Raw genomic sequence first — 18,850 nt, forward strand, 5'->3', positions numbered from 1 at the left:
TTCGTTTACTCCAGGGAGTGATTCAATTAAGGTGTGACAGGAATTGGAAAGGTCTGGCTCTTTCGATGAGTCGCTCAGGAGTTAATTACAGACCAACCTATGATGCATTACATAGAAGTTACATATCCGTTCACATGCTCAAACAAGCTCCCAGCGTCCTTCATTCGATAACACGAGAGTTGAAGCGAAGTGAGGGATGTGACTCAGTGTTTCTCACAGGAAACTGCTTCTGTTCAGGTGCTGAGGAACATTCAGTGGAACGTTTGTCTCGTACTGCTGTTAGCCAGTAAGCAACTGAATAGTAAAGAATCACATCCTATTTGTGAACACGCATATTAACTCCCATATGAGTATTAATTTAAACAAAAAATATGAATAAATCTTACTTTTTATTTAATTTGTTCATATTTTTGTCCAAAATACTTAGTTTTACTTTTACCATGTTTGTTTTAGAAATCGGTTGGTGTCATCAAGCAGAAATGTATATTGTCTATAAAAATATACTGAAAGTAATTTATTATATAGATAAGTTACAGTAATAACTGTTTTATTTTTAAAACACATTTTTTCTTTTGCTTATATTGGTAAAGTAGTATTTATTCATTCATACAGGCCTGTATATCTTTTGCAAACTTCATTCTATGGTATTGGCCACCCAGTATATGGCAGATACGTTTTGCTATGTGGAACATTTGCTATGTGATTAAATGATTGTTTCTATCAATATACTTTTAACCATGATTGATTGTCTACATATTTTATGATCTTTTTAATAAGCTTTTATTGTGTTTTGTAGGTTCGGGAGATTCTGGGCCAGTGCTCCTGTCCATCACAGTTTCCAATGACCAAAGTCTCAGAAGGAAAGTACAAAGTGGGCGACTCCAGTGCACTCATCTTCATCAGGGTACAACTTTTATTAACTTTCAGCAGACTTAATATAGCTTAATATGCTAAATATATGCAAAATTAGCAATAAGTTGAGGCAAGTTAAGTTCCAACACAACAACCCCTTAACCAATGGTGTGAGTTTGGAGTGGGACTGTTTGACTGACCACAATGTCTCGCACATTTACAGAAATAGCTTCTGCATTTGAATGGGGGAGTTTCTGGGAAATCAGTTTGAAAACAATTATTTTTGCCATTTCATTTGGTGGCACAGAATGATACACTTTACTTTCTTTTATTACAAAGTTTTAGTACAAATGCTTTTGTCACACCCACATCAAACCATCGATTCTGTGTTTACTCTTTGAATCTGTGCTGCTGTATCATTGGGATCTTTAACATTTCCAGAATGGAGGTCAGACTATAATAATTATAGCTCCATAATAAGCCATCCTGAGGTTTGAATGCTGTTTACACAGTTGCCAAGCTTGACCTATTCAAGACTTAGCCTGTTATCCAGCTTCATCTAAAAGCGCCCACACCCATTCATACTGCGAACAGAAATAGAGACTTGGGTCATTTCCTGTCCTCTAGACCTAGATCTCTGGATTTATGCGTGAGTGTGTGTGCATGACTTCATGGGTATTTGTTACATGCATTTTATCTATGTCTCTTAAAGGGATAGATCACCCAAAAATGAAAATTCTAACAGTATTTACCCACCCTCTTGTTGTTACAAACCTCGATGTGTTTATTTGTTCTGCTAAACACAAAGGAAGATATTTGGAAGAATGTTTTATTCAAACAGATCTGAGGTCAGATCTCAATCCCCATTGACTACCATAGTATGTATTTTTTCCTACTATGGTAGTCAATGGGGAATGAGATCTGTTTGATTTTAAACATTCTTCCAAATATCTTCCTTTGTGTTCAGCAGAACAAATAAACACATAGAGGGTTGGAACAACATGAGGGTGAGTAAATACTGACAGAATTTTCATTTTTGGGTGAACTAACCCTTTAAGTGTGTTGTCGGGTCTACAGATATTCACTCTCAGCTGGAGGAAATTTGGGAAGGAATTTTATCTTCATCCAATGCAGCTGGGCTGAATCAATTAAAAATCATTCTGCTCTGCATAGATGGTGTAACTGCAACCCTATATTCCCCCTCTGTCTCTCTGTCGTCATCTGTCTTAATTTGCTCTCTTTCTGTGCCTGTTTTTTTCCTCTGTGGTGTGTGTGGTATGCGCACTATTGTTAGACCTGTGTGTGCAACTTAGCTGGTGCTGTTAGATTGAACCCTTTTATTTACTGAGCCTATCATTATACATAGACCCATCATCCTTCACCAGTGCATTTAACACAAGCATCACAGTGTGGAGTGAAGCATGCCTGGCTCAGCTTCTCTGTGTTGACATCAATGAAGAAGAAGGAAGGTGATAAGCAAGAGAAATAAGATGACTTTGAGACTGTCACCCTCAGAAGCTCAGTGCTCATATTGATGATGTAAACTGAATAAAACTTGCGATTGCTGGTGATTTAGACCTTGGCACAAGCGAACTTTAGCTTTGTTTACACGGTGATTATTATAATTATGGTTTCAGCATGTATCTGCCTGTTGCCATGGTGACTGAATCCTAACTGCTTATGAAAGGGCAGATGAGTAAAGCTATTAAAGAGTGCTGCTCTCCCATTGGTCAATTATTACATTAGGACCTAACACCACATCTACCTGCAGTTACATTTAGCTAAATACTTGGTTGGGTTTTTAATTACATTTCAATTATAATCACTCATACCAATATTTGCAGAGAAAATCTCTGAAAGGATGATTATCCAAAGGCATTACACTACTGTCCAAAAGTTTGGGACCGGTATGAAGAAACGAAATATGTTATGCTTATTGCTTACCAAAGTTGCATTTATTTTATCTACAGTAAAAAAAAAAAGCTTTTTTAAAGCTACACTGTGTAACTCTTTTAGTTTATTCTCAGCTAAAAACACTTAGTTCTTTCAAAAATATGTGCTCATTAATGTACAGTATATTTACTTCGTTCAAGTAATAAAGTATTCTCGTGAGTGTATAATATGCCATTGAAAATACATACGGGCAAGGGGTTCTAATGTCGGTCGCCATGTTGCCCCTCCATCTTGAAAGTACATTAGCCAAAGAGGGACATACCCGTTAATTCAAGCTTCACCTTTCGCGTTTACGTTTGAGTTAACACTCATGGACGAGGTCGAACTGGAAGCCATGTTAATCTTGGACTACATTGGCCACCGTAGGAGTTAAAACGAAATCGGAATTGAGAGGAACAGAAACTAATAGTCACTGGATGGTCATATACCTTTTCATCGCTAGATGGGGGTAAAAATCACACAGTGTAGCTTTAAAAAAATACAATTTGTAATGTCATTCACAAAGCTGAATTTTCAATTTACTTCAGTGTGATTACTTCAGTGTTACATAATCATTCTAATAATGTTGATCTTGTGCTTAAAAAAACATTTTTATTATATCAATGTTAAAAACAGTTGTTGTTATTTAAACTTGTCTGCCACAATGTACTGATTTCTATTTCAAATAAATGCTGTTCTTTTGAACTCTCAATTCATAAAAGAATCCTGAATAAACTGGATCAAAGTATTGATTACACAAAACACCGTATACAAAAAAGCTGTTGGAGTCGAGTCGATATGGTTTGTTGTATTTTCATATAATTGAATAAAACTACATTTCACAGCAAAACATTTTGCAATCATGTTGGTGTATCTGTTGTTTAAGACTTAGTAGTTCAGCTTTGATAAATGCATCTCTAAATGATAAATGCATTCTGTTTCACTCCGTTCTGTAGTTATAAAAACACGGCTTCTTATTTTGTGCTGCCTTTATTTTGGTAATATTATATGGCTTTGTGTGTTGTAATAGCAACTTGATTTTGTACGTCAGTAAATCAAGACCTAAACATTCACCTTCACCAAGTTATCTTTTAATTTTTTTTTATTAGTTGTACAGCCCTTTATAGTTCAATTTAGCTTGTATGACTGTTTCTTTGCAAAAATGAGTGTGCGGGCAGGCATTGTGCCAACCAGTGGATGTGCTTTCTTTTCATGGCAACCGCACACAGACACTCGACACACGATTATTCCTTACCATGTGCTCAGCAGATGGAGTTTAGCAATACCGAGTCTATAAAGAGCTTTGATGCAACAGTTACGAAGTACACAATCAACAGTGAAAATGTGAAAGAGAACATTTTCCTGACTGAGCATTTCTTGATTAAAGGAATCATCAGAGAAAAAGGAGGCTTGTTTCTATGATAAATCTCCTTCATTGCCTCTCTCTCTGAATACCAGCCGTAAGGGGGTTGAAAAAGTGTCGGTGCGTGATGTCTTTTTGTTTTCTCTCCAGCACTGTCATTGCGTGCTGTGATGATAATGAAGGCGGTGGAGACCGGTGAGGTGGAGAGAGCTCTGTTATATAGTGCTATAGGACACTGGGGGTTGATCATATATTAATCAACTGACTGTTATGTTGTCCCACCTGTGTTATTAGTGGTGTTTGAAGATTGCCCATTCTATAGGGATACGATTAGGGTTGGTTTAGAGTTAGTTGCATGTAATTATGCATAATTTATAGTTATTACTATACTACCTAGATGTAACATGTATAAGGATACTTAAAAATAAAGTGTTAATAAAGTGTAGGTCTATGCATTTTTAAGGGTAGACAATAAAAGGGTAAAAAAAAAAAAAGTCCTATAGAAATGTTTTGACTTGGGCCAGTACGAAACCCCTCTTTTTTTGCCTGGACGAGCACCACTGAAATTTTTTTCACAATAAGTAAAAAGTGAATTTACATGTTAGTTCTTGGTTTACAGCTCTGTATATTACATAGAGGAATACAATTAATGAATTAATCAAGTGACTAATGTACATGCAGTTCATTATTCACTGTGAAGTTGTAATCTTTTCGTACATTGTATTCTGTTTTGTAATTTTACATTTGGCAAAACTTCTGGGATCTACCATTTAACAGTTATTCTTCAATCTGGAACCAGCAACATATTTCTAAGTCAATAATCATGAATATATATATATATTTTTTTGCATTTCTTTGCTTATCTGTTTAAAAAGGTTATACTTTTTTTGAAAAAAAAGAATACGTGAAAGGTGTTAACCTCTCTCTCTCTCTCTCTCTCTGTGTGTGTAGGTGTTACGGACTCATGTGATGGTGCGTGTGGGTGGAGGTTGGGACACACTTGAGCATTACCTCGACAAGCACGATCCCTGTCGATGCGCTGCATTTGGTGAGATCAGATCACCACTTGCGTGTGTGTGTGTTAATGTTTTTGAAATACGTCTCATATGCTCACCAAGGCTACATTTATTTGATCAAACATAGTACAGTAAATAACAAACATTAAGCATTAAAACAGCAAAATTGTGAAACTAATTTCCATTTTAATATATTTTAAAATGTCATTTATTCCTGTGATGAGGCAGAGCTGTATTTTCAGAAGCCATTAGTCCAGTCTTTATTGCCACATGATCCTTCAGAAATCATTCTAATTTGATGATCTGGTGTTCAAGAAACATTTTGTATTATTATCAATGTTGAAACTAGTTGAGCTCCTTGATATGTTTGTGGAAACCAAGAATTTTTGTATTCAGGATTAGAGAGTTCGAAAGAATAGCATTTATTTGAAATGGATAAGTAATTTCTTTAGATTATTTTTTTAATGGTACTGTACAAGACATAAAGAGCCTTTTCATGAGAATGCATTCATTTAAGTGAGTAACCGCATTGTGAAATTCCCATTTACATCAGTATTAGGTTTAAAGTCATTTATTATGTTCAAATACATCATCATTTTTTTGTGAATATTAAAAGAGCCTTCTGATGCCTTTCTTTGACCTCAACAGCGCACCGGTATCAGCAGGCTAAAGCGAGTGGCCAGGGTCCTCACAGTAAGAGCTCGAGCACTCATTCCTCCCGCTCCACAAGCCCAGGACCTCACTGGCGCAATGAGGGCATGGCGCCCTACAAAACACCCGACAGGCGCTCTTTGGACCCTGTGTTGGGTGCCACAGCGCATTCCTCTCCATCCCGCCCTGGCAGGTCGCACCATGCAGCTGTGCCTGTAGAGATGGAAACTAATACAGTACGACCCACAACACTGCTGCCTCGACCACCACGAGACAGATCAGAACCTCGCCACTTTAATCCTCTCAGGTCAGTGCAGGTGTGTTTGGGTGTTTAGCAGTGTGAATGTGTGCATGTTTACGGCAATTAGGAAAGTACCTCAAATAGGAAAGTACCCAAAAGTCACACTGGAAACAAAGGCACTTAGAAATAGAAAATGAAAGTCTTTTTTTTTTTGAAAAACTGAATTGAAAAACTTTTTTTATTTTAAGTCAAGTCAAGTCACATTTATTTATATAGCGCTTTTCACAATACAGATTGTATCAAAGCAGCTTCACAGTGATAACATGTAAGTAGCACAACACAGATCAACAACATTGCTAAACACTAAATAACCCCAACTGAGCAAGCTCAAAGCAAGCCAAAAGCAAGGCGACAGTGGCAAGGAACCAAACTCCATCAGATTGGATGGAGAAAAAACCTTGGGAGAACCCAGGCTCAGTCGGGGGCCAGTTCTCCTCTGGCTTACATTCATATTGTTTAAATATAAATATTAAATATAAATATTGTTTATGAATCAAACGGCGCCATAACATATCGCAGGCGTTGAGTCGTCTCATCACAGGCGTTGAGTCGTCTCATCACAGGCGTTGGGGCATCCGAAATCCCCGTGAGAGGCTGGACACAAAACTGGACCTGACGAACGCCATTTTTAGATAACAGCAGAAAGGCAGATGGGAAATAATTAGCATAGCTGATGTTCATAATGATTTCCGTTATAACTCACAAACTCTCCGTAACCCGAACTATTTTAGAAAAAAAAAACTTTGTATATAAGTGTACACAACATATCTTGTAAACAATACATAAATCAAATCATGTATATTGTAAATATAGATTTTAAGAATGGATTTTGAAAAGAAAGTATGTTTCATAGTATAATATTTGCTTACTGATTTGCCTTCTCCATACAGAAATAAATATGAATACTGATGAAAAGTACAGACAATTACAAAAAAAAAAAAAAGAAAGAAAATCAAGAAAAATATTCACAGAACCACGATATGTGTGAATGGCTATGGAATTTGTGCACTCTTGAAGCGTTATGTTTGGGACATATGCATGATAGCGCATTTGTATTGTTGTTTTGTCTGTGTAGATCCCTTAGGGTGTCTGCCATTTGCTCACACTGACCTAGTTAAATCAACACAAATTATAGCACTCTGTGCACTGTACCTTCAGAGTGAGCTGCAGCTTAAGGCAACAGTGCACATGCACCAAACAAGCAAATACACACACACACACACACACACACACACACACACACACAGATTATTGCAAGCAGATTTGAACTAATCCCAGGTGACATTGCCATGACATCTATCCTCTTCTCGTCTGGTTTGTGACTCCCCCTTGTGTTCGATTTTTTTTTTTTTTTTTTAATTTTTTTTATATACAATTTCACAGGGCCTCAGTGCTCTCTGCCTAATTATGCAAAGGATAACATGGTCTTGGATAAATAAATAAAAAACATTATTTCCATAGCAAAGGGACATATATATAAAAATTTGTTTAAACAATGCTGTGTAAACTCCATGCCATGCATTACTGCACTCTAAGACTAAAGAAAAAAATGCTGAAGTTGTAAAAGGTTTATTATTTTCATCAGATGGTGGGGAATACTTGTGCGTCAATGTTTGCAGTGAGGGCATTGTATAACTGCACCACGAACAGCTTGCTGGTTTATCTTGGCTGTGTGCCTCGGTTTCCTTAGGCTGACTATTGATGCAGGCCAAGCATCAGAGCAGCACACTTTAACACTTGCACTCCTGGAGCTGCAGGTGAGACAGGCTGGATTACTGAAGATTAGGATAATCTCAGCCCCCAGGTCTGTCATGGCAGAAACAGGTCAGCACTGCACAACAGGTTTATGTAGGATCACATTACAGAGCCAAGCTGTCAGGATGTGCATTTTTTACTTTCTTAGCAGTACATTTTGTTCATATGCAGACTCTGTTTGTTTTTTGTATTTTTTTGGCTCTGTGTACATAACACATTCTTTTGGGTTACATGAAAGAGTGGCAATGTCAGTTTCATTCTTAAAACTTCAGTAGTAGTTCAAGAGTGTATGTGTTTCATAAAGCCAGAGAATGGGTAATCCCTCTCCCTCCCTCCCTCCCTCTTTTGATGGTTTCCTTTAATTCCAAAGAAATGGCTACATTCAGCTCCCTGCACACTTCATAGAGATTCTCCATGTTGTCAAAAGGCTGTAATATTGTTTCCAAAAAATTATATTTCGAATAAAATCTGTTCTTTTGAACATCCTCAAATAATCCTGAAAACATATATCATGGTTTTTACAAAAAAATATTAAAGAGCTGCACAACTGTTTTCAACATTGATAATAGTAAGCAATGTGCCATGAGCAAAGAATCAACTAATCAGCCCATCAGAATGATTTCCGAAGGATCACGTGACACCGTAGACTGGAATAACGGCTGCTGAAATTTAAGCTTTACCATCAGAGGAATAATTGCATTTTAAAATAGATATTAAAAAATAGAAAACAGTTATTTTACTTGGTAATAATTTTTCACAATATTACAGTATTTTTGATTAAATACTTTTAAAAAACATTTGAAAAAATCTTATCGACCCCAAACTTTTGAACGGTGGTGTATATGTGACACAAAAAACGTCACAAATGTCTGCCAGTTACCTATCTGAGAATCCTGGCTTGGTTTTATGTAATCTCGTACATTGCGATATATCCATCTATATCTTTCTCTCTTTTCTCTTACACACAGGAATAAGGAATCTCATCTTATGACTCGCAGACTTTCAGGAGATAGTGACTCTTCTACAGCCTCTTCTAAAGGTGGAGGAGGAAGCACAGGAGGAAGTCGCTTCTCTCTGGGTACACGGCATGCTCATGGAGATGAGGTGGTGCTGCTGGTGAACCGTAAGGAGGGCAAACACCTTATTGAGCGTCCTGGAGCAGCAGCCCTGAGAGCCCCTCAGACCCGTGCCCGTAGTGCTTCCAGAGAGCGCCCAGCACCGCAGTCCACCTCAATCCTAAAACCGAGTCCACCACAGGGCCCGGCAGAGGTACATCGAACACCCCGCACAGAGAGAGGCAGATCACTGGGGCCCGAAGGTCCACGGAGGCTCCAAGCTCCACGCTCCCTCAGTCAGGGCAAGACACCTAGAGGCCGATTGGGTGAAGTCAGTCCCGGATCATCACCTCGCCGCAGAGACCCTCAGCTGCTTTCCATAGATCGGAGAGATGAACTGAGACCCAAGAATATGCCCGCAGCATCCTCAAGAATAAGTGGAAGTATGCCCAGAAAACAAACATCCTCCTCTGCCTCAAACTCACCCGTTAAAGGCTGCACCAACGGAAGTCCTGCGAAAAAGGGGATGGTAACACCACGTCCCCCTGCTCCTCGGTCTCCTTCCTCTGGGAGCCGGAAGCTGCTTCCCCCAGTCACACAGCCAGGGCGGCGCTCTCCACATTCTTCTCCGCGATCAAATCCTCTCCACCCTCCACGTTCCCCTCGATCAGCTCACAATGCACGATCCACAGGGAGAGACCAAAGAAATAGGGCAAATCCCTACAACCAGCTGCAGGAGATCCAGGAGGACAAGAGTATGTTTAGTTTACACCTGCTGCCAAGTCTGGATCCTCAAAGGGAGCAAGATCTGTATCGTAGCTTTGAGGCAGAGTTCCTAGCCAACACGCAACAAGTCAAGGCTGGGCTGGGTAAAGAGTCCACTGTAAGGGAAATGAGGTCACTTCAGCTCCCTGTCTCCCATCAAGGTTTAGGGGTGCTCCCAACCTCTTCAGGTGACACTAACGTTACAGACTCTGCTTACTCTTCGTCTAACTCTTCAACGTCGTCTCTTAATGTCGGAGGTAAGGTAGGAGTTCTGCCTGATTTGCGAGAGTCCAAACGGACTAATCACCGTGCCTGTGCACTCGAGGACCCACCTGTCCTTCTCCATAGCCAGATTCATGGAGGGCTCCTGGAGGGAGGGCGATGGGGTAGTAAAGGTGGTCTCCGTAAGCTCCCTGCCATCTCCAGCTCCACAGAGGAAGGAGAAGCCTCAAATCCAGGCCTATCCAGATCAGTGTGCCTCTCCAAAGACACCAATGGAAGCCTCCCTTTGACTGAGGTGCCAATGGAGAGCCAGCAAGACCTGGAGGAATGGGTTGTGGTGGAGGGAAACATGCCACAAAGTGCACATCCCCAAGATCTACCATTTGACAATGCTGTCCAGACTCTTCCGGAGTCATTTCCCTCCCCTCCACCACCTCTAGATGACTGTTCCTACCAGGACTCCTCCAGTGAAAGCTCCTCCATGTGCTTGAGCATGAGTGAGCCTCCATCTGAAGGCTCCTGCACTCCACCTCTACCACTGGCCAATGGGGATGCGGATGGCACAGTCGTCCTCCGTTCCAAGAAGGGTCAAAAGAAGACAGAGAGGGTGCCATCCATCTACAAGCTCAAGCTGCGGCCAAGGATAAGACCTCGCACTGACAACAGACCTGAGAACAGCCCGTCACGCATCCCTACACCTTTACAATACAGAAATCATTGTCGGCAGTCTCCCGCCAACTCGTCTCCCCTCCAGACCCCACCACAGTCCCCACGTTTAAACACTAACCAACCCTCGCACAAAGCTTTGCACCAGGCCTTTGCGGACCTCATCCAGCCCCAGCAGCGATCCCCGGCTATGGGCTCTAGAGAGTGTGCTTACTCTTCAGAGTCCAGCCTGGACAATGAGGCTTGGATGTAGTGAATGATGACAATGTACGCAAGCCTTGGCTAATGTTCCTTTGCTCAGCATATACAGCTTTACAGTCAGATTAGAGAGAGGAGTGGCAAAAAAGCACATTTGTAAGACAGAGACATTGCACATCTGACTGGTGTACAACATGTAGCAGGAATCCTTATTGTCAATTCACTGGAGATATACATTTGTCCTAAAGGGGCTAAGTACACTACCAATGCCATTCTTGACATCTTGGACCAACATAGCCTGTTCTGAAGTAATTCAGCACCATCTGAGATATGTTTGATTTCGTTCATTGAGTCATATTTTTTCTGTTTGGGAAAGAAAATGAACACATTTCCCTTTAGGGGATCTCGGTTTTAATGCTTCTCCAAACGTCCATGTCCTTATTACCTTTTTCTGAATTTGTTCCATGAGGACTAATTTTAGTCCTCATTGGTTTAGTTCAGGTTTCATTTGTTAGGATTGGAACAAAGTATAGACATTTTAATCAGGGAATTGTAATATACAGAGTTTACTGTATACTGGAGAATACGAGCTGTATAACGCGTAGAGCAAATAAGATGATGGTGGAATAATTTTAGGGTAATTTTGTGTGCAAGGCAAGCACCTAAATGACGCTTTGAACATACTTCCATGTGGAATCCAAATTGGAAATACAATTAAATGACTGTACTGTTTATAGCCCAGGCTAAATAGAATGGAATATCAACTTGTTTCATCATTTTGAGGATATCTCAGAAACGTTTATGAGAGGATGTTATCACCTTGGCAGACAAGTATCTTGTATTTGTGTGTATTATGTTTTGTACATACTAATATGGTTAATGTAAAGGATTATATGTAATATATGTTCATTTGCTGAAATGTGGGGTCGTGTAATGTAAATATAATTATTAATTGAATTTAATACTAATGTATAAAACATACGCTGTTTATTTCAGTATGTTAATTCTGCCTTAGCTATGCAATGTTGCTATTGAATTTTGCCTTGACAAATTTTCTTGCCTTAAAGAATGAGAAGTTGTGTTTGTGAAGTAGAGATGACGGGATGTTGTGTGTATGTATCTGGGTGGAAATATCTGTGTGTGAGGTAGAGAATGTGTGTTGGATTCTGTTTTTTTGGCCCATTGCTAACTGTGACAATCACACATGTGAGGGTAATGGTAACAAGATCCTGCTTTATTAGCATTCTTCTGTTTGAAGTTTGTGTTTAAATTAAAGTAATTACTTGATTTATTATCTACAAGTGAGAAATGAAGGACACTTATATTAAACATCAATAGGATGTTTCTCAAAACATGGAAATCACTACAAACTAGAAAATGGAAATCATTTTTATTGCAGAACTTTTATTGTGAAAGCAATATGGAGTCCAAAACTGTGTATGACGTAGTGATATTTTCCACCGTAATCATCATCAGACATTACGTTTATTTTAAAGTTTAGTGGCGCCACCAAGTGGTGGAATGCTTTGACTAAGTCAGATGTGTTGTGTGACTTGCAGTACAGAATGAATATTCTGTCATCATTTCTTCACCCTCAAGTTCTTCCAAAACTGTATGAATTTCTTTCTTCTGCTGAACACAAAGGTATTTTGAAGAATGTTGGTAACCCCATTGACTTGTACAGTATTTTTTTCTCCTATACTGTGGAAGTCAGTGGGGCCTGTCAACTGTTTGGTTACCCGTATTCTTAAAAATATCTTCTGTCATACGCATTTGGAACAACTTAAGGGGAAAGTAAATAATATCAGAATTTTCATTTTTGAGTTCAGTCAAATGAATTACACTAAACACATATTGCTTTGGCGTTGGATTGTTTATTTATATTGAATGAGTAAGTTATTAGGCCTTGGTGATTTGGTTGGGTGTAAACTGTACTATCATAAAGGGACAATGTTGTATGTTTCTGAATGAATGGATGAATTGTTTACTTGTTAAACTGCCATCAAAAATGGGTCAGGAAAAGTGAGGGAGATGTTAATGGGAATTGATTTCAGTGTTCAAGTTTTGCCTAAATGACTGCAACCATATTACTGTTAGCATGCCTGCTGTGACACGTTAGGACTTTGTTAAATGTCATACCTAAATACAAATAAGGACAGTTGAGCTTTCTGCAGTCTTTCAGATTACATTAATGGTTGCTGTGCCTAATTCTCATAGTCACATATACACACTACACATCCAGTTATCTTTTCAATATCTAATCATTAACTGCCATACATTTGTACAGTAAACTGATTTGAACTCCAATCGTATTTATTCTGTTTTTATTTCCAAGAAAAAAAAGACAGAAAGATGTTTCTTTTGTGATTACATTTATGCGTTTCTAATCACATATAGACATTTCTTAAATAATTTATTGCATGAATGGGTTCTGTTTTTCTTTATTCATTATTGACATCAGAACTAAAGGCATGTAGATTCACACATTTTATTTACTTGAGCAGAACCATCTAATTTGCATTACACAAATATGATGTTCAGATGTGATTTACAAAATGCACGTCGAATCTACAGTCACGCTCTGGTTTCAATAAATGAAAAGGCTGTTGGATGATTTGAAATTTGAATGTCTATGGATTTACTCTTAAATTACTTTTTTTTTGGCTGATTATTTTTCTTTAATGATGACAATAAAATGTAAGGTCTTGACATTGTGGAATTTGTCTGTGTTGAATAGCAATATTGCAAGACCAACATTCCACTGTTCCTTGAAAACCAATTGCTGTTAATTTAATTCTTGTAATAAAAGATGTTTTGGATCAAATTATTTGTTTTGTGCTTGTCTTCCATTATATGTATATCCTAATCTTTACAAAATTAACAAAATTGCAAAATATTCTGCATTTGAAAATGTACATTTATGTTCAAGATAAAATAAATTTGTTAAACTTAACATTGAAATAAAAAATAAAACATTGGTGACGATATTGTTATTTGATGAAAATATTACAGAATAACCCAGCAAATTTTGCACCCTCTATAATATTGCCCATAGAATATCAAGTGCAAGCATCAGGTGTAATATTACCTCACACAACTATATCAAAATCCGAGTTGTGTAGTAAGTGAATTAAATCTGTAAATCATTTGAGATTTTACTTTAATTTAGTGCAATCGGCAAATAGTGTAACCTGATAAAACTCTTCTCCATGAAGGCGGAAGACGGAAGTGTGAATCATATGACAAAACATGTAAGGTGGGAGGGAAGGAAGAAGGCCGACTTGTACACACTCACTTCACTTCGGTAAGGAGCATTTCTTGGTTTTACTAAGGTATGGCGACTCGTTTCCACTCATCTATGGCTTTGTGCACTGCTTGGTTGGTTCAGTAATACCGCACTGTAGATTAAAGGATTACTGTGCGCTCTCATAAGCCCTGATTATAGAAGGTCATGAAGCTTCAGCTCGCGAGCCGTTAGCATTTAGCTAGCTCATCCATCGACTCTACATCTCCGCGAGCAGGTTCATTCATCCGCCAAAAATGGAGTGGGCAAGTCAACTATGTGTGAGTGACGGCCTATTTCGCTCTAAAGGGTTAGAAGAAATACTCGTTGATAGATATGGGTTTAAATGAGTTTGAAATTTCCTATTCGAGACGTAATAAATGGGTTTTGCTAGTTAGCTCTGTGGCTTTTACTTCCACTGAAGCGGTTGAGTGAGTGTGTCTGTCACCTGCTGCAGTCACTGCTGTGCCACGTAACGTTACTTTAAACCAGTTGTGATGTTACGATTGTTGGTAATAATCATTTACGATTACGACCAGGTTCTGAATGAATCACGTAAACATTCGTTTAGTAGTGTAGGGCAGCTCTTTGACAGTTGACAGCTAACGTTACTTTATCTGTAAGTTAGTTATTGCACTAGCTGGGGAGTGGGACGCCGCCTCACAGGTTGACGAGATAGATTATTATTTTCGGTTAAATGTGAACATGCTGGAATGGCTGTAACTTAGATTAGCAATAGCAAGTGTGTGTCAACGTTATACTGTCTATTGTTCCTAATCTTGTTTACGCGGCGGTATCAATTTTTGAGTCCAACTAATACTGGTTAAGTTGGTTTATGTAGTTGTTGATTTCTCGACAAAATTGGTGGTTAATTCTTGTGCTCTTCTTACAATGTTAAAAGCTTTCAGAAATTAGTTTTAAAATAACTGTTTTCTATTTGAATATACAGTATTTTAAAATGCAATTTATTCCTTTGATGGCAAACCTACATTTTCAGCATCATCAGTCTTCAGTGTCACATGGTCCTTCAGAAATCATTTTGATATGCGGATTTGGTGCTCAAGAAACATTTGTTTATGCATTAATGGTGTTCAAAAGAACAGTATTTATTGACAACATGAATACTTTGTAACATTTACTGTTTTTAGACTTTTGTAGCAAAGTATTCTAAATGTCTTTACTGTCAATTTTGATAAATGTGTTGTCCTTGCTTATATAATTAATAAATTACTGATTATTATTTTTTTTTAAACTCTGGCTAAAATGGTAATTGTTTCTAAGCGGTGTTAGTTAATGTATTGTAGTGATTTTGTATGTTTTTGTAATGAAATAACACAGCAGTGCTTGAACAATGAATAACTTATGCATGTCCAGAGTCAGTTGACTGTAATGTTGCCTTACCTTGTACTGTCTGTGAGTATTGTCTTCAAAGGCCTTAGACTGGTGTGACCGTTAACTGATAAGTCGTGGTTCATGGGTGATCATAATAAGTTTGCATATGGTCAGCAGGGTTACATGGGTAATTCAGGCTTACAGATAACAATTCTACAGCCTCTTTATTGTAGCAGTCTGAAAAAGTTATAAGGGAAGATAGAATATTTGTAAATGCAACACATTCATGGCTGTTTTTGTCCTCTTATGTTCATCCTAAGCTTCACTCGATTTTTATTTTTTTAAATTGAAGTATAAAATAAGAGGTTAAAGTTACTCTATTTTTAATGTTGCCAATATTACACTCATCTCGGACAACCCGTGTCTCTGTTTGTATTCAGCCATGTTTAATTTATTACGTAATTGGAAGTGTCCAATAACGGACAGCTAACAAGTTTAACGATCTGTAAATAAAATTAAAATGTTAGATATATTCAGTGAGGATGCATTAAATAATTGATCAAAAGCGACAGTTAAGACTTTTACATTGTTACAAATAATATCACAAATATTACACAGCTCAACTCTTTTAACCTTGATAATAACAATAAGAAATGTTTCTTGAACACCAAATCAGCACATTAAAATTATTTCTGAAGGATCATGTGATTTGAGACTTGAGTAATGGAGTAAAATGTAGAAAAGTAGAAATAATATTATTTCACAGTTTTTGACTGAATCTTTGTGTGTCAAAAATTGCAGCCTTTTAGCATGAGATCTTTCAAAAACATTTTTAAAAATCTTACCGACCTCAACTCTTTTGAACAGTAGTGTACACAAATAAAAAAAACTTGTCATCACTCCAGCTGAATCAGCTGAATCTTCCTATTAAAAGACCTTTCAGGTGATGGCAAGAGTCTAATGTGCAATAACAGGAAATGGGAATTTGGGAAACTCTTCCCAGCAGATTTAAAGACTGTGAGAAGGCAATCATTGTGCACAGAAAGTATAATTTGCTGACTGAAAGAGAACAAGAAGCTTTAACAATATGTTTTTCCCCACTCCACAATCTCTAAGAAACATCAGTGAAGGTATCAGCAGGACAGGGACTCGACTTCCTCTTATTCCCCTGCGCTTGCACATTTTCACTATCCTACCTCCCTTATTCTCTTCCTCACTTTTCTTGTGGAGTGCTTATGAATGTTTCTTACTTTTCTGCTGCAGGAGAACCGAGGCTTGGGATCCAAGATGACAGACTCCAAATATTTCACCACTACCAAGAAAGGTCTGTTTTTTTCCGATTTACTTTAAAGAAAGCTGTTTTGGGATTAGTACATCACATTAAGTCATGAAATGTGTGTCTGTTGTGGCCAATGCAGATCATCAACTGCACTGCACAACATGGGAACAACATTTAGCACTTTGCTACATATGCCTGCTTATTTTTTTTTTTACTCTGCAGAACATGGTGTACTAGCGGCTACTAATATTGCGTAATTGTGTGGCAGTCTAAATCAGTCACATGATTGTGCCAGAAGTATTTTTAACTGCAAATAGAGCTGCATGTTACTTGGTCAAAGCCGAGAAAAACGGTGAACACCAAATTATGATTGAATCATTGTCTTCTCTTTTATTGCATAAGAAAAACTGTTTTCTGAGAGCACATCATTGTCATTCACGGGTTATGTGACATCTAAAAAAAGTCATAAATGTCTGTTGTCTTGTGTGTCTGACCCTTCAGGGGAGATCTTTGAGTTGAAGGCAGAGCTCAATAGTGATAAGAAAGAGAAGAAAAAGGAGGCAGTGAAGAAGGTCATTGCGTCTATGACAGTGGGAAAAGATGTCAGGTAAGACAAGCCGTGTTTCACAGTGAAGTATTAATGTCCGACTCTTTTACAGGAGGTTTTATATGCGATATCATCCATCATGTTTATCTTTTGGAACAGAATGGCGTTTATGGAGTTTTTGATCTTAATATCTTTGTCCCCAGTGCTCTGTTTCCTGATGTTGTCAACTGCATGCAGACGGATAATCTGGAGCTGAAAAAGCTGGTTTATCTGTATTTGATGAATTATGCCAAGAGCCAACCAGACATGGCCATTATGGCAGTGAACACCTTTGTAAAGGTAAGGTTCAGAGACATCAGTGAAACGGCTTAATAGTTTTGTTTTATTTTAAGGCATTTATTAGTATTTTCAATATATTGTGATGCAGTTTGCACAGGCTATAGATAGATATTACGTATTATTTTACTTTCCAATGCAGAAAACTTAAATGTCGGAAAAAGCATGTCGTCGGATATGAGAGACAAGACACCCGCACGCCAAGAAATTTAACCACCAACCTGTTCACCCACCTCCGCCTCCGTTATCTTGCAGATTTGGCCATTCATACTCAACTCCAGAGGGTGCCCTCACACCAGAAGTGAGACTCATTGGAGTAATAAAACTGGAGATATTCCAGGCAGAGGTCGCGTTACACTTTCACACTGTCCATCGTTTTGATGGACAAGGTCGTAAAATTGCTGTCGTAATCTTGTCATATTTTAATGATAATAAGACATTTAAAGCTGCAATAGGGAGTTTTGAGAAAACATTGACTTAGGCCCCGTCCACACTACTGCGTTTTCATTTAAAAACGGAGACCTTTTGCTACGTTTTGCAACTCCCGTCCAGACTAAAACGGGAAAAACGAAGACCTAAAACGGAGAAGTTTAGAAATGCTGCAGCTCCGTTTTGCGTTTTGAATATCCGGAGGGCGTTTTAGTGTAGACGAGATGAAACGGTAGACTTCAGAAATGCTGACGCTCGGCTCTATGATTGGGTGTTATCAGTCATGACGTATCCTTCCCTGATTCGTCAACCACTGTTGAATGAATATGAATGAAAGAATAAGAGTAAAGATGAATTTGACTGATAGCATTATTATTATTTTTTTCAAGATTTCTGTAGATATCGCTATTGTGAATTCTTTTGGCCATGTAGTCATGTAGTGAATCTGAATGTCGTGACAGCCGTACTAGTGTGCATTATAAAATGCACTCTAAAGTTATGAAACCAACATTCTGGACAGTGAAGTGCTTTAAAAGCAAGTCATAAGCTTGGCAACAGCAGAGAAACTTTATTCTCTCTGAGTACTAGAATAGTCAGTCTTTATAGGAGGGTGCAGTGTGCTCCATCAGCACTGAGTTTTTGATGGCTTCACACACATCTGAGAACGGAAAGAGAGACACATTACCAAAGCAACTAACTAGATTGAAGATTTAAGCCTATCACAGCAAGTTAGAAAACAGAAGAAAAAAGTTTCCAGCTCTTTGAGAATCTGTTATGAATTATGCATCTGTGTTTTTATTTATCTCCTTTTCAACGTCATCACTAAGACTTTCACAGAAACCGAGTGTTTTTAAACTGCCATAATATT

The 18,850-nt window shown here is 38.2% G+C and overlaps 2 protein-coding genes across 5 annotated transcripts in view; both read left to right on the plus strand.

Annotated features, from left to right (window-relative positions):
* Positions 1 to 13,600, plus strand: part of gas2l1 (growth arrest specific 2 like 1) — a 33,722-nt gene extending 20,122 nt beyond the window's left edge. The window contains exons 3-6 of the mRNA XM_039659505.2: positions 797 to 904; positions 5,099 to 5,195; positions 5,812 to 6,121; positions 8,839 to 13,600. Of these exons, the coding sequence (XP_039515439.2) occupies positions 797 to 904; positions 5,099 to 5,195; positions 5,812 to 6,121; positions 8,839 to 10,831 (2,508 nt within the window). The 3' untranslated portion in view covers positions 10,832 to 13,600. The remainder of the gene's footprint in view (positions 1 to 796; positions 905 to 5,098; positions 5,196 to 5,811; positions 6,122 to 8,838) is intronic.
* A 387-nt stretch (positions 13,601 to 13,987) lies between these two features.
* Positions 13,988 to 18,850, plus strand: part of ap1b1 (adaptor related protein complex 1 subunit beta 1) — a 31,256-nt gene continuing 26,393 nt past the window's right edge. For 2 of the 4 annotated variants that reach the window (XM_039658452.2, XM_039658454.2), the window contains exons 1-4: positions 14,302 to 14,340; positions 16,655 to 16,715; positions 17,172 to 17,277; positions 17,421 to 17,556. In XM_039658452.2, the coding sequence (XP_039514386.2) occupies positions 14,317 to 14,340; positions 16,655 to 16,715; positions 17,172 to 17,277; positions 17,421 to 17,556 (327 nt within the window). In that variant the 5' untranslated portion in view covers positions 14,302 to 14,316. Of the gene's footprint in view, positions 14,109 to 14,301; positions 14,341 to 16,654; positions 16,716 to 17,171; positions 17,278 to 17,420; positions 17,557 to 18,850 lie in introns of those variants that run through there. The other 2 variants (XM_089130420.1, XM_089130421.1) reach the window with 2 other exon arrangements.

The sequence above is a fragment of the Pimephales promelas genome, chromosome 4 (assembly GCF_988280905.1).
Source record: "Pimephales promelas chromosome 4, fPimPro1.hap1.1, whole genome shotgun sequence".
In the NCBI taxonomy this organism is placed as follows: Eukaryota; Metazoa; Chordata; class Actinopteri; order Cypriniformes; family Leuciscidae; genus Pimephales; species Pimephales promelas.